At 46.7% G+C, this 15,693-nt stretch overlaps 1 protein-coding gene across 1 annotated transcript; it reads right to left on the bottom strand.

Moving 5' to 3' along the window:
• Positions 1-12,859: 12,859 nt before the first annotated feature.
• On the bottom strand, positions 12,860-15,193 carry LOC137626151 (uncharacterized). The gene is made up of 2 exons (XM_068357230.1): positions 14,782-15,193; positions 12,860-14,635 (listed from the first exon to the last, which is right to left on the bottom strand). Exons 1-2 carry the CDS (start codon positions 15,058-15,060, stop codon positions 13,685-13,687), a joined length of 1,230 nt encoding a protein of 409 aa, XP_068213331.1. The 5' UTR covers positions 15,061-15,193; the 3' UTR covers positions 12,860-13,684.
• Between the last annotated feature and the right edge of the window lie 500 nt (positions 15,194-15,693).

Genomic DNA, 15,693 nt, shown 5'->3' with positions numbered 1-15,693 from the left:
CCATCGCTGCCGTCTGTAGATTCAGTATGCAGCGGTTAGGAAGCTTGACTTAGTGTCTCCCCTTCCTTTCGGCACTCTTTCGGGTGCCGGGCTCAGAGACTCATAGTCTCTTAACCCGGCACTCATTCTATTGTCTTAGTATGTGTTGTCCTTGCCGTCTGCCGGCCTACAGGCCGGCCGTCGGTGGGGAGGGGTGTTCTCCAGTTCTCTTGCTGTCGGTCGGCGTTGGGTGTATACCTTTGCCGGCCGGTCTCTTGCTCATCTGCCGGCCACTACAAGTGGGGCCGGCAACCGAGCGCTGCCTAGTGTGGGGGGCCAGCCGGCAGGGTTTGTTTACTGCTGCCGGCCGGCCTGCGACACTGCCCAGTCAGCCGGCCACTAAGAATGATGGGCGGCAACGCAGTGCAAACCGGGTAGCTGCGGTCCGGCAACCACTGCCGGCCGGTTCAGGCATGGGATCTGGAGTTCTCCCCAATAAGGGTGATCTGATGTTGTGTACTTGAGATCTACCTTTCGAAAAACGGGGGGGGGGGGGGTGCTGACCGGCAATAGCCGGCTGGCACACCACCCTCAGGTACTGTATCAGTCCTCTCTTGGTGGTATATTCAACCAAGGGAGTTCATGATGTAGTAGGTTACAACACTGTCTTTTCTATCTTACTTGTGTTACTGGTACAATCACTTGGTGTCGCCTTACAAGGATAAAAGATAATTCTTTTATCCCTGGCCGGAATGGTAATATTTTACCTTAGGTGTGAGCTACACCTAATTTCCTTTGGAAATATGTTCTCTGGTTATTCTAGTAAAGACTAACTATGTGACTTGGCTGGTGGGCTTCCACAGGTGTTTGTGTGGGTTTCACAAGTAGGTGTCTTTCCCTTATTCTTGTTGAATACTCATTTGTTACATGTGAATTGAAATTCACTTGATATTCATGGAAATTTTTCTTCTTTTACAGGAGGAGCATCCGAAGTGTGATAGTGTCTTCTGCAATGTCCGCAGTAAGAACTTTTGCGGACATGCCTCGTGTAGGAGGCACGCGGCTTGTGCAGCCTCCAATGATGACCATCGTTACTGGGATCCGCAGGTATGTGCTGTATGTACTAACCTGCTATCAGAGGCTTTTGAATCCCCTAGGTCGGCGGAGTCAAGAGATGCAGCGAGGGAGAGGCTTCGCTTATGGGTAAGGGGTTTTCAGAAAAACACCACTGGACCTTATCTTCCTAACGAGAAGATGAGGGCATACCTTTTTCCCAAGGCTTCCCCTGATGCTGTTGTTCCCCAGCCTCGGCCGGAGATCCCTCTGATCCAGATTCCAGTGGAGGAGGATGTCGCTGACGCCATGCAGGACATCCAGTTGGACGACAAGATGTCCGACTTGTCCGATCGTGCGGAGCAGGATCTCCTCGCAGAGGGCGAGGAGGAGGATCGAGATCCTATTGCCGTGGAGGAAGAGGTTCCCGTATCATCAGACGTGCCGGTTCAGGTCTCTGAACCTATCCCCTCTACCTCGTCCGCTCTTCCAGCAGAGCTTGGACAGGCTCTCTCTTCCATCGTTGGTATGATCCAACAGATGCAGAGGAGAATAATCAGAAGGCCGCTACTTTGGAGCTCCAGATGCAGAAGATCACAGCATCACGTGGACCTCCAAAGAAGCTCAACGTTAAGGACCTTCCTCTGTGCTCGGATGCCAACCCGTGGAGATATGCCGAGCACATGCCGATGACGATTGGGAAGATCGTCATGTCGGAGAAACTGGGCTCAGTTCCCCTTGAGGAGGTGGAATTCTGGCCCAGTAGAGGGGCCTACCCGGACTGCTATGTCCGTTTGAAGAAGGAGCCGGCTTCGAAGGAGGAGACGGAACCAAAGGAGGTGATTATCCTGGATCACTCCAAGGCTCAAGCCACTTTAACAGCTGCTTTAAAGGAGAGGGGGTTCTCAAACTCAAAAGTTGCCGCCTTGAGTAAGAAGCACCCCTCCTTTGTATCCTCCCCGGCTAGGGCCTTCCCCTTTATGCAAAAGGGGTTTGCGGCCGTCATGAAGGCGGTTGAAGCTGGCAAGCCGTGTCCGTCTTTGGAGGAATGTAAACCTCTATCGTTGGCATTGCCAATGGACAATAAGGACTGGAAGGAGGTGCACCTTACTTTCTCGGTTGGGAAGCTGGACGCCGACATTGCAGGTCAGCAGTTCGGCGAAAACCTTCCCAAGTTGTCGGAATTCCTTCTACGGAGGGAATTGGACACAAAGGAGCGCCTGGCAGCCTCGATGTCTCTCCAGACCAACATGGAGACGATGGCTAGCGACCCCAAGATGCCAGAGATGTTCATGGTTATGGCCAAAATCCATCTGGCCACAGTAACCAAGGACCTCTATTGCTTTGTTAAAGCAAGGAGGGCCTGTAGGGAGTTTGTGTTTGCCTCGGCCACAGTGAGGCATGAACCCAAGAGGCCAATTTCATCCAGCATCTGGGGTAAAGATCTCTTTCCCAAGGACGTGGTCAAAGAGATCGTGGGACAAGGCAGCCACTGAGAACCGCAATCTTCTCCTGAAGTGGGGGCCTGTCCCTTAAGAGGAAGTCTTCTCCGGATGAGGGCCCTCAGCCGAAAGGAAAGGCGAAGAAGTCAAGGTTTTCCTCCCGTCCAGCCAAGTCCTTCAAACCGCAAAGACAACAGCAGCAGCAGCCAGCTTTGCCTCCGGTTCCACAACTGGTAGCCCAGACCCCGACCACCTTCCAATGGGTTCCCCCAAGCCATGTCATCAGCTTCCCCGGCATTCAATCCCGTGTTCGAGGGACAGTCGACCACCGTTTCGTGCAAGACCCAGAGGAGCAGCTAGAGGGTCATCAAGACGCCCCTCTAGGGACGAGGATTCAGAGGTGGTCGCGGCCAGGGGAGGCAAGACTGCAGGGCAGTCAAAGTGAAGTGTCGCCGGTAGGTGGGAGACTTCAATATTTCCGGGATCGCTGGACCTTCGATCCCTGGGCCCACAGCCTTTCTCAAAAATGGACTGGGTTGGAGTTGGGTACAGTACTCCGCCCCAGTGCGATCAATTTTTCCAACACTCCACCCCCGTTTTGGAGGAGTACATCCAAGATCTGTTGGAGAAAAAGGTGATCAGGAGGGTAAAGTCCATCAAGTTCCAAGGGAGGCTGTTTTGTGTTCCCAAGAAAGACTCGGGGAAACTCAGAGTCATTCTGGACTTGTCACCACTCAACAAGTTCATAGTGAACCACAAGTTCAAGATGTTAACGTTACAACACATAAGGGCCTTACTGCCCAAGAGGGCATATACCGTCTCCATCGATTTGTCAGACGCATATTGGCACGTTCCAATAAGTCGTCGTCTCTCCCCCTACCTAGGATTCAAGCTACAACAAAAACTTTACGCTTTCAGGGGCGATGCCCTTCGGACTAAACATAGCCCCCAAGGATCTTTACGAAGCTTGCGAGCGCAGCTCTCAAACAGTTACGCCTAAAAGGGTTCCAGGTAGTAGCCTACCTGGACGATTGGTTGGTGTGGGCAGCATCCAGAGCAGAATGCTTGCAAGCTTCCCTACAAGTGATTCAGTTCCTGAAATATCTAGGCTTCATGATCAACAGAAAGAAGTCTCGTCTTTCTCCAGCTCAGAGGTTCCAGTGGTTGGGAATTCACTGGGATCTAGTGTCACACCGTCTTTCCATCCCGATGTCAAAGAGGAAGGAAATAGCGGGGTCTGTCAGGAGACTTCTAGGTTCCGAGAGGATATCAAGACGCGAACAAGAGAGGGTTTTGGGCTCTCTTCAGTTTGCATCAGTAACAGACCCAGTGCTAAGAGCACAGTTAAAAGATGCAGCGGGAGTATGGAGAACCTTTGCATCGAAAGAGCGAAGGGACTTGAAGAGACCGGTCCCACTTCGACTACGTTCTCTTCTCAGACCGTGGTCTCAAGCCAGTCGTCTAAAGAGGTCTCTACCTCTTCAGCCACCCCCCCCGTCAGTGACAATCCACACAGACGCCTCAAAGGTAGGGTGGGGGGGTCACTCCCATCGGAAAAAAGTGCAAGGGATCTGGTCCAAGCTATTTGGGACCTTTCACATAAACTTTCTAGAAGCTATGGCAGTACTTCTTACCCTGAAGAAAGTATCCCCACGTCACTCGATCCCACGTAAGGTTGGTACTGGACAGCGAGGTGGTTGTGAAATGTCTGAATCGGCGGGGATCGAGATCCCCACCTCTCAACCAGGTAATGTTAGCCATATTCCGACTGGCGGAGAAGAAGAAGTGGCACCTGTCAGCAGTTCACCTTCAAGGAGTCCGGAATGTGACCGCGGACGCTCTATCCAGGGTTACACCGATAGAGTCAGAATGGTCCCTAGACGCAGGATCATTCTCTTTCATCTTGAGACAAGTCCCAGAACTGCAGATAGACCTCTTCGCGACGAAGGACAACAAGAAGCTGCCGAAATATGTGTCCCCATACGTGGACCCCTCGGCAGAAGCAATAGATGCGATGTCCCTCGATTGGAACAGATGGTCCAGGATCTACCTGTTTCCCCCTCACAATCTGATGTTGAGGGTCCTCAACAAACTGAGATCCTTCAAGGGAGTAGCAGCAATAGTGGCCCACAAGTGGCCGAACAGTGTATGGTTCCCTCTAGCTCTGGAACTACGACTGAGGTTTCTACCACTCCCGGACCCAGTTCTGTCCCAGCAAGTCCAGAAGTCGACTGTCCTTCGCTTCATTACAGAAAACCCGAACCCTGCAGCTCATGATTTTCTCTCCCTAGCGGTGAAGAAACGGTTCGGAATCTCGAAAGATAGCATCGACTTCCTGGAAGAATACAAGTGTAAGTCTACTAGGAGGCAGTACGAATCTGCGTGGAAGAAATGGGTAGCCTTTGTCAAAGATAAGAACCCGCACGAGATCTCTACGGAGTTCTGCCTATCCTTCTTCATTCACCTCCACGGACAGGGGCTGGCGGCAAACACAATTTCTACATGTAAGTCAGCTCTAACAAGACCCATTCTATATGCCTTCCAGGTAGACCTCGCTAACGAGATGTTTAATAAGATCCCAAAGGCCTGTGCTAGGCTTAGACCATCAGCTCCTCCAAAGCCTATTTCGTGGTCGTTAGACAAAGTCCTTCATTTTGCCTCATTACTAGATAATGAGGAATGTGCGTTGAAGGACCTGACTCAAAAAGTGATCTTCCTTTTTGCCCTTGCTTCTGGGGCCAGAGTTAGTGAGATTGTGGCCCTCTCGAGAGAGGAGGGCCGAGTTCAGTTCCTGGATGGGGGAGAACTGAACCTGTTTCCGGACCCTACGTTTCTCGCTAGAACGAGTTGCCCACCAACAGGTGGGGTCCCTGGAGAATCTGCCCTCTGAAAGAAGATGCATCTCTATGTCCCGTAGAATGCCTTAAGGTCTACCTTCGTAGAACTTCAGACTTCCATGGGGGCCAACTATTCAGAGGAGAAACATCGGGGCTCCGAATTTATCTTTAAATCAGCTGTAGGGCGAAAATTACATATTTTATTCGCAGAGCGGATCCTGACAGTTCACCCGCAGGTCATGATCCGAGGAAAGTTGCTTCATCCTTAAACTTCTTTAACTTTATGGATTTTGAACACCTTCGTTCATACACTGGCTGGAAGTCTTCCAGGGTATTCTTTCGCCACTATGCTAAGCAAGTGGAGCAGCTAAAGAGGTCTGTGGTAGCAGTTGGTTGCGTCGTTAACCCTGCTGTTTAACTCTGCGAGGAACAGCGGAATCATTTGGGACTTTGATTCTTGGGTGAATGGTTAGTTATATGCGTTGATATAACTGGTAGTGAAGGCTCTCAGAGCCCACAGTGACTGTTCCAACGTTATGGTGATGGTAGCACAAGTACAGACAGGTGTGCCAAGCGTTTGTCAACGCTATTGTCAGCAAGTAGTAACATGGACGTTAAGTTTGATACCGGGGTATGTGTAAGTGACACATATGTTTTCTTTCAGATAATCATTCATCCATGCACTACAGTACTTGTGTAAATTGTTGGTCATCCATCTAGCATATGTACATATTTATGGTGACCATGTCTATTTATTGTTTCTCATAAACTTGTTCTCGGGAACCTTGCGTCTCCTTCACCTATTTTTTGATTTCATATTGTTTTTTGAGCATTTAGCCTATGTATATTAATCGGGATATCTATAATAGCCTATTCCTTAATGCAAGCCTGGATTATACTGGTTTATACTTTCCTTAGCAATAAGGACTCCACCCTTTTCTGAGGATGGTGGTAGCAGCAAGTTTAATCCTACGCAGATATAACCTTTTGTCTAATTTTACTTCAACCAGGGTGCTGGTCGGGACTTTTCCTTTGGATACTGTAGTCCCGTAAGACTTCGCTTTACTTCATATAGAGTGAGACCACTATATGGTACTGGCTGGCGAGTGATTCATACATAGGTATATGTACTCTTCGTTCGTTTCTAGAGTCTAGTAGGACTCCTCCCTGTAGGGGGCAGGAAGCGCTTTCATGGCTTATGATTAGTGAAAAGATGTATAACGGTAACATCTTAGGTCTGTCAGTCGAGTTGACTAAGAAACATTCTTGAGGAGTACGGCACGTATTGAGAATCCACAGATACAGTAATGCTCTGGTATACTTCCATCAGGACGACATGGCTTGAGCCCAAAAAACGGATTTTGAGCGAAGCGAAAAATCTATTTTTGGGTAAGATAGCCATGTCGTCCTGATGGACCCGCCCTGCTCCTTTTCAAAAAAAAAAAAAAATAAATAAATAAATAAGAGTGAAAAGGATAGTAGGACCCCTCCCTACATACAGTATCTGTAGCACCTCGTGTATCGCTACAAGAAATACAGATGGCGCCGTGAGCGGCGCAGGGCACGCTTTCGAAACGGGGAGGAGAGATGCCTTATGAACGGCTCCCCCCTTTCTTATCGCTTTCGTTTTCTTGCCATTTGACCCCTACGAAGTGTTAACTCTATTAGGGGTATAGATTGCTATGAGGCGTGTCAAGAATACGTCCACTGATATTTACGATATCCCTAAGGTCTTTTTAGGGATACTCGCTCCAGGAGTTAGAATTCTGGGTACCTGAAGGTAAATTCTCTGGGAATATCGCCGTAGTTGTAATATACCCTAGGAAGCTGCCTTTAAGGAACTTCCATCAGGACGACATGGCTATCTTACCCAAAAATAGATTTTTCGCTTCGCTCAAAATCCGTTATATATATATATACATATATATATATTGCATATACTGTATATATTACATATACTGTTTACATATATATACATATATATGTATATATATATATATATATATATATATATATATATATATATATATATATATATATATATATATATATATATATATATTATATATATATATATATATATATATATGCATATATATATATATATATATATATATATATATATAATACATACATATATATATATATATATATATATATATATATATTATATATATACAGTACATATATATATATATATATATATATATATATATATATATATATATATATATATATATATATTTATATATATATATATATATATATATATATATATATATATATATATATACTATTTATATATACTGTATATATATATATATATATATATAAATATATATATATATATATATATATATATATATATATATATATATATTATATATATATAGGTATTTATATATATATTTTTATATATATACATATTTATATAGACCATGCTAGGCAGTATATCTTAGCAATCCATGTTTGCCAACGGTAATGCTCGTATAAGAGGATGAGCAACTTGGTGGAGTAATGAGAGCTTTAGGTGTGGAGGAAATGCCCCCCATAAATTTCGATGAAGTCACTGGCAGCAGGGTGACGGATGGATCTAAGGCGATGGACAAACGGTCTCTTCGGCTTCTACTCATGATGCCTGGCGGTTGATCTTACTAGAATTAGTATGGACTGGCAGGGGTCACTTGCCTTAGTTAGATAAGCACTATGCATCACAAGGGAACTGTCTATCCTTTGATGTATCTAGCCAATGAATCCTCTATGGATTTAGTCAGTCATGAATAGAGAAGAGGAAAGAATGGCTCCAGTTTCCAGGCATAGCAGGGTGCAAAGAATCTCCCCGGTTTATAAATACTAAAGAAAAATTGGAAATAGGTAATTGGAATGTTAGAACCATGAATCAGATTGGGAAGTTACAGCAAGTGGAAAGTGAATTTATGAAATATAGTTTGGATATCTTGGCCCTAAGTGAAACATGTTGCAAGGCGATTGGTAAGGAAACTTTAGACCAAGGGAATATATATATTATACTCAGGAAGATCAGATGGAGCTGGAAGAGAAGGGGTAGGAATGATGATGACACCAAGAGCAGAAAAGGCATTAACCGAGAGGAGACCTGTAAATAGTAGATTGTTACTAGCAAAGTTCAAATCAAAGCAAGGGGATAGAGAATGATGGGTGTCGAGGGTCCTTGGCAAAGTTGCAATGAAAATGGAGCACATTTCATAAGTTTCTGTTCAGCAAACAATTTTGTCATTGGAGGTACTCTGTTCCAACACAAAAACATCCTCAAGTATACATGGACTTCACCATCAGGCAATTACAAAAATCAAATAGACTACATTGCCATTAATAAAGAGGAGAAGGAGGACTCTGAGAAATGTAAGAAGCTGTAGAGGTGCAGATATTGGCAGTGATCACCAGCTCCTCATTGCTAAATTAAAATTAAAACTGAAAGCACCCAACAAAAAGATAGATGGAATACCTATGTTTGATACAACTAAGCTTCTAGAGGATTGATTGATTGAAAGTTTTCTGGCATCCTCACATCTAAGGTCAGTGATGCCGATAGCATTTATAACATATGAAAAATAAAAGATAATTCAATTAAAACCATAAAGTTAAGAGGTCATTATAAAGGGATTTTGACGAAGGAAAAATCTATTTCTGGGCGAGAGGACCTGTGCCCGCCCAGTGAAATGCTCCTTATGCACCATTTCAAAGGAATATAACTGCTAATATTACCAGAGAAAAAATGTAAAAGGAATGCTAGGTTGAACTAGCTCGCTCACCTAATGGTGTCGGTATAGACTGGGGCGAAATACCAGAGGTCTCGTACCATTTAGATTTCTCCTCTTCGAAATCCCCCCAATAGTGAGGTGCCGTTCAACCTCCCCTGCCTCGCAGACCAGTACTACTAACTCACCCACGCTTGCCCATCACTCCTTACAGCACCCTTAAGTTTGGGGTCTGAACAGGGGGGGAGCAAATAGGGTGGGTTCACTGGGCGGCACAGGTCCTCTCGCCCAGAAAATAGATTTTTCCTTCGTCAAAATCCCTTTTCTGGGCTCAATCCCTGTGCCGCGCAGTGAAATAGTACCAGAGAAAACGAACCCAAACTTTATGAACTATACGGGAACGAATAAAAATCAACATAACAAACAGTGGTTTAATCAAAAGTTAACGTAGAAGACGGACGTCTTTAATAACATCAGCATGATAAGGTATAATATCCCAGGAAGGGAAGACAAAAGAACATTAACTTAAAACAAAACCAATTAAGGTCAAACACTGGAACAAATTACATACACTTGAACACTAAGAAATACAGTTCGTATGGAAGAATAAATTGAACAATGATAATAAAATGGCAATGTTACGAACTACGAACACCCATGGGTGTGATACAACAAACCGAACTCAGGTAGGACAGTAAGTGAGGCAGGTAAGAGGAAGAAGGTGGAAGATATAGGATTCAGGGATTAGTTAGAAGGAATTTGTCCGGGGGATACCACGCTGCCTGCAGCTACGGTAGCGAGTTGAAGGGCCTCTAATTGTTTAAGATAGTGCCGCTTGAACACTGAGGGGATTTCCATCCGGTATATTTAGAGATATCTGTAAAGTTCATATGATGGAAAAAATTTATTGAGGTCGCTACCGCCCGAATGTCGTGGACGTGAGGAAAAAGACTCTGGATTGGCCTGTTTAATAAAATATAAGATCTGTTGTCTGATCCCTTTCAAAGTTATAGTCCCTCCCCGCTCCCTGATGAACAAGGGTCCCGAGGTCTTATAGGAAGTCCTTGATAGAAAGGACTTTAGAGTGGTAACCGGGCATAGGGAAGGATCCTGAAGGAGAGGGATGATTTTCAGGAGGACCATCTATTCTGAGGATCTTCATTTTTGGCCAAGAAGACCTTGTCTGGGGAGAGGAGGGAGCCTCTCCTGACGGAAGGAACTCTATGTGGCCTGGATCCCTTGATAAGGCAGCTAATTCCGAAATCCTGGCGCCAGATGCCAAACTCACGAGAAAGAGAGTTTTCCTGAGTAGAGGGATATACTCACATGAATCGTTGACGGTTTCTGACGCTAGTTTAAGAACATCATTGAGAAACCAGGAATCGGGCTAGGACGAGAAGATGGTCTCAGTCTGGCACAGGGCTCTTGGGATCGAAGCTAGCAATGAATCTGTTAGATCTATATTAAAGCCGATTAGAAAAATCTTCTTCAAGGCAGACTTGATGGTAGTAATAGTGTTGGCTGCTAAGCCCGACTCAACAAGGTTCTGAAAAAGGTTACCGTTAGGTTTAGTGTCATAAAGTCAGTACTAGGAATCTTTCAAAAACTTTAGCTAGTTTTTTGACCGCTGAGTCATATTGACGAAGAGTGGAGTCTCTCTTGTCAGATTCTAAAATAAAGTATTCTGGGGGTCTATGTTAGCCCCTTTGTGTGCCGCAAACTTCATGAAGTCCATAAAGTTAGGGTGGTCCTGAATGTTTGAGGAAGCGAACACAGTGCACGTTTTGTACTATCTGGGTCAAAGTCGGGTTGGGAATCTGGTGAGGGTGGAGATTCAGCTCCAGTAAAAGAGGAAACCAATTGCTCTTGGGCCAATTGGGGGCCACCAGGGCTACTTGACCTTGAAGGTTCGAAGTTTGTCCAGTCACTTTCATCAGTAGGTTCACCGGTGGGAAAAGGTAAATCCTTTCCCAGGGCGTTCCAGTCGAGAGACATGGCATCCGTGGCGTAAGCCCGAGGGTCCAGGTTGGGGCCACATACATTTCAGCTTGTGGTTGGATTCCGTCGCGAAGAGGTCTACCTGGAGATCCGGCACTTGGAAGAGGATCCATTGAAAGGATTTGCGATCTAGTGACCATTCTGACTCCAACGGTACCGTCCTGGAGAGTGCGTCTGCCACAACGTTCCGAACTCCAGCCAGATTGAACGGCGGATAGGTGCCATTGGTTTGAGGCCGCCAGGAAGAAGATTGCCACCATCACGTGATTGATGGGACCTGACTTGGAGCCCCCTCTGTTTAGACAACGGACTATGACTTCGTTGTCGAGGACTATCCTCAGATGTTGTTCTTGGCCGGGGAAAGACGTTTCAAGGTTAGTAAGACAGCCATGGCCTCCAGGACGTTTATGTGAAATTGCTGGAACATTGTAGACCAAAGGCCCTGAACTTTCCTGTGTTGGGAGTAGCCTCCCCAACCTGATAGGGAGGCATCCGTGTGGATGACTATCCTTGGAGGGGGGTACTGCAACGGAACCGATTTTGATAGGCTCTTGGCGGTTGTCCATGGGAGAAGCCTCTTCCGAAGAATGGGAGGAAGGCGTGTCTTCTTGTCCCGACGTTGGTGTTCGCTCTGGAGCGCCAAACTCGTTGATGTCTTTCAATTTCGCTTTCAGAAGGAGGTCTGTCACTGAAGCGAATTGTAGGGACCCTAGAATCCTCTCCTGGTTCTTCTGGAAGTTACCTTTTCCCGAGAAAGCGTTTGGTATTTTTCGCAATCTCTATCCTCTTGGACCTGGGGAGACATAGAGTGTGAGAACGTAGGTCCCCACCGTAATCCCAGCCACTGAAATTTGGTCTTTGGAGTCAGACGAGACTTTCCGAAGTTTATCTGGAATCCCAGAAACTGAAGATATTGGATCACCTTGTTTGTTGCCTTGAGACAATCCTCGACGTTGTCTGACCAGATTAGCCAATCGTCCAGGTATGCGACGACTTGGATTCCGTGGGATCGGAGTTCCTGAATGACCGATTCCGCCAGTTTCGTGAAGATTCTGGGCGCGATGTTGAGCCCGAAAGGCATCACTTTGAACGTGTAACCTTGTCGTCCAATCTGAATCCTAGGAATGGGCGAAGTGTCTCGCTATTGGAACGTGATAGTAAGCATCGGTAAGATCGATGGAGGGTGGTGACGGCCCCACGGGGGAAGCAAGGTTCGCACCTGCGAGACGGTAAGCATGTGAAACCTGTCGCATTGAATGGACAAGTTTAGTCGAGACAGATCGAGGATGACCCTTCGGCTGTCGGAGTCTTTCTTCGGAACGCTGAATAAGCGACCTTGAAACTTCAGATATTTCGTTTCCTTGATCGCGTTCTTGCGAAGAAGATCTTGGGTAAACAAAAGTAGGTCCGGTGTCGAGGGTTGATGGAATCTGTTCGGTGGAGGAGGCCCCTTCTATCCAACTCCACCCCAGGCCCTTGGAGATTATGCTGAAGGCCCAAGGACTGAATTTCCAGCGACTCCGGAACACATAAAGTCTCCCTCCTACCTGAAGACCGTCAGTAGTTGGAGGTTTTACCGCCTCGGCCACCACGTGACCCTTTTCCACGGGAGAAATATCTCCCTTTGCTTCTGTTCTGAAAAGAACCCCTCGAACCGGGGCCCCTGCCTCGTTGGTATCCTTGGGAGGAAAACCGGGGACTCATAGACCGGGTTATAAACAGGAGAGGTAAACGAGTTCGAAGCCACTTGGTTTTCAGGGACGAGGACATACTTCACTTGGGCTGAGACTTGGAGGTGGAGGGTTGGATGCCCTGAGAGACCGGGGCCGACTGGACTACTTGAATAGGTGGCGGAATTGGGTAGAGCTATAAGGGCGTAGCCTTTTTCTGCCCCGGGAGTGAATGCTCGATTGTTCGAACTTCCGTTTGGGAGTGAGACCCCAACGGACTTTGAGGCTCTGGTTCACTCTGGCAGCTTCGCTCAATACCGAGTTGACCATGTCCTCCGGGAAAAGGTCCGGACCCCAAGCAGAGGCTTTAATGAGCTTATTTGGCTCATGGCGGATAGTGGCTTCAGATAAGACATGCTTACGGCAACGTCTTTTGGTCACCAAGAAGTCGTAGCAGTCTGCTAACAAAGATTGCAGGGTGGCTTTAGTCATAACTTTAAAAGAGTGTTCCTCGTCATAAGTAAGAGAAAACATCTCCGCCATAGTCGAGATGTTGAGGCTCCGGCTAAACCTAGACCGGGACTCGAACTCGAGTCGGATTAAGGTTTCAGGTAGTCTTGGGAGGCGTTCACTGAATTGCGTCGATGCACAGTCCGCGGATAGCTTACCAGAAGTGAATGTCGATTGAATGTTAAGCCAACATTCATTATCTGATGGGAACAGCAGAGATGTAGGATCTGTCTCCCGGAGTTGTGGCAAAGGCTTATCTTCGGTCACTGCCTGAAGGGCTAATTCAACCATTTTGGTGACGCAAGGAGTGGGGGTCTGTTCGTCCACAAGAAACATGGTGTAAGTACTCTTGTGGGGGGTCAGCATGGTGTTTGTACAACCCCACTCATTTAAGGTTCGAACCCAAACAGACTGAGCCTGTTCCTTCGGAAAGATAACGGTCTCTTTAGGGACCTTATCTAGTCGGACAAGAGCCTCTTCCGTAAGCCGGGGAAAGGAAATTGAAGACCGGGAGGGAAGAACTCAAAATCTTCAATGGGCCTGGTCCCAAAACCCTCGATGGTCAACATTCCGTCCGTGAAAGGACAGTGGAGCGCCATTTTCCACGGGTTGTTCTTCGTGAAGGGTGGAAGTTTTGAGGCGTCCGGGATGAGGAACTGCTGTTGTTGAGGCAGTCCACTTTCCAGGGTATCTAGTCTTCTGGTGACGGCAGAAAGTATAGAACTAATCTGCTCTGTAACGACCCTCGACAACATATTCGTGAGGGCCTCCGGGTCGAGGTTGGTTGTGGTAATTAAGGGGGATGACTGCACTCCCGGGTCCTGAGACATAGGGGCAGTGCTAGTCGAGTCACTAGGAGCTCCGGGGAGGGGAGCCTTCTTGGGTTTCGATGATCCAGGTAGTGTAGGATTCTGACGAGTCCTCACTAAAGGTCTTTTCTGAGATTTGACCTTGGCAGGAACCGAGAGCGATCTTGGGGAGGATTCGTGGTTCCCTTCAAAACCAAGAAAGGAAAAATTATTAGAAGTTGGAGAAAAAGAGGGGCTAAGAAGAGAGGTCTTAGCGCCAGACCCACCTGCCTCACTTACAACCTTACCTGTGTCAGGTTCGTCAAAAACCATGGGCTCTATGTCTAAGGTCAGAGCCGTAACATTGTCTTCAATGGGGTCCGGGTCGTCAGGGATGTCTGTATCCTGGACGAGATTGAGTTCTACGATTTCCGCAATGTCAGCAATTATAGGAGCCGCCACTTGCCTAGGCACTGCTGCCGAAGATTTTGCGTTCGGGTAGATAAGTCTACAATAATCTTCTGAGAGGACGTAGGGCTTCCTGGCCTTTACGTTACGGGCGAAGCCGCCTACCCACAATTTCAAAGTGGCTCTTGCTGAAGTTTTAACCGCCTGGGAACTCTGAAAGAACGGGGATAAGGTTAGCAAACCCGAGGACAAAATGATAAATGAACCCGAAGATTCATAACAGAAGTCAATGATTATCTATCATATTGATGTCGCCCAGTGAAGGGAAGTAAATACAAAAATGACTGAAAGAGGCTCACCGAATCTGAAGCGAGGGTGGAGATAAGGTCATAACAGATAAGGCAGTTGTCAGGGTGCCATACCACAATATCGTCCATCTGGATCCCACAGTCCGCGTGGGACCGACAGACAGCATGGCCGCAAGGCTGGTGAAGGACGGCCGCGCAGGCTGTCATCCGGCAACGGACCACCTGTAAAAGGAATAGTCCATGAGCATCTACTAGTTTCTCTATAAGGGGTCCCGGAGGGTCCGGGACCCGCCAGTTAATAAAATAAATGTATAGCCTTAGACTAAACATGCAGAGAACTGAGACTATTCCAATAGCAATCCGGCAGAGCCGGGTATGAAAAAGGATGCAAAAACAGTGATTAATATATAATCATAACTAGTTCCGGGGCCCCCGTGGCCGGGGAACAGGGTTGGTAAGTAAACTTAAAGTAAACTTAAAGTAACTTAAAGTAAACTTAAAGTACCCAAGATACATCCTTAGAGTACATAAATAGAAAACGCCAATTATGATCAAAAACTAATGTCTGTAATGAATAGGGCTCCCGGAGGGAGGATATTAATCAAAACCGTGTCAGTGTCAACCGATCATGTAGTTAAGAGCTCGGCGGCTCCGATGTCTGATGACGGGAGGGTACAACGGGAGAGCGCGGGGGGAGCCAGTGGAACCCCCCCCTACCTTACCTGAGGTACCGGGACAAAGGTAATGATTCATGTAGAATATAAAATAATGATATGGGATATAATAAGTCCTATACGGACGATAATAGCATGAGGTACCGTAGGGGAGGACACTCCTAATATAAGTGCTCATTCTAACAACCGTAATTAAAAGCAAGGTTACACCAAGGTGCAGATATACCGACTAATCACGTGTGATAGTCCCCGGTGGTCCCGGCCTTCCCCCTCCCCGACCGATGGCGAC

The sequence above is a fragment of the Palaemon carinicauda genome, chromosome 2 (genome assembly GCF_036898095.1).
Source record: "Palaemon carinicauda isolate YSFRI2023 chromosome 2, ASM3689809v2, whole genome shotgun sequence".
In the NCBI taxonomy this organism is placed as follows: Eukaryota; Metazoa; Arthropoda; class Malacostraca; order Decapoda; family Palaemonidae; genus Palaemon; species Palaemon carinicauda.
Note: the sequence above shows the minus strand (reverse complement) of the source record. Positions and strands in the feature narration are given on the sequence as shown.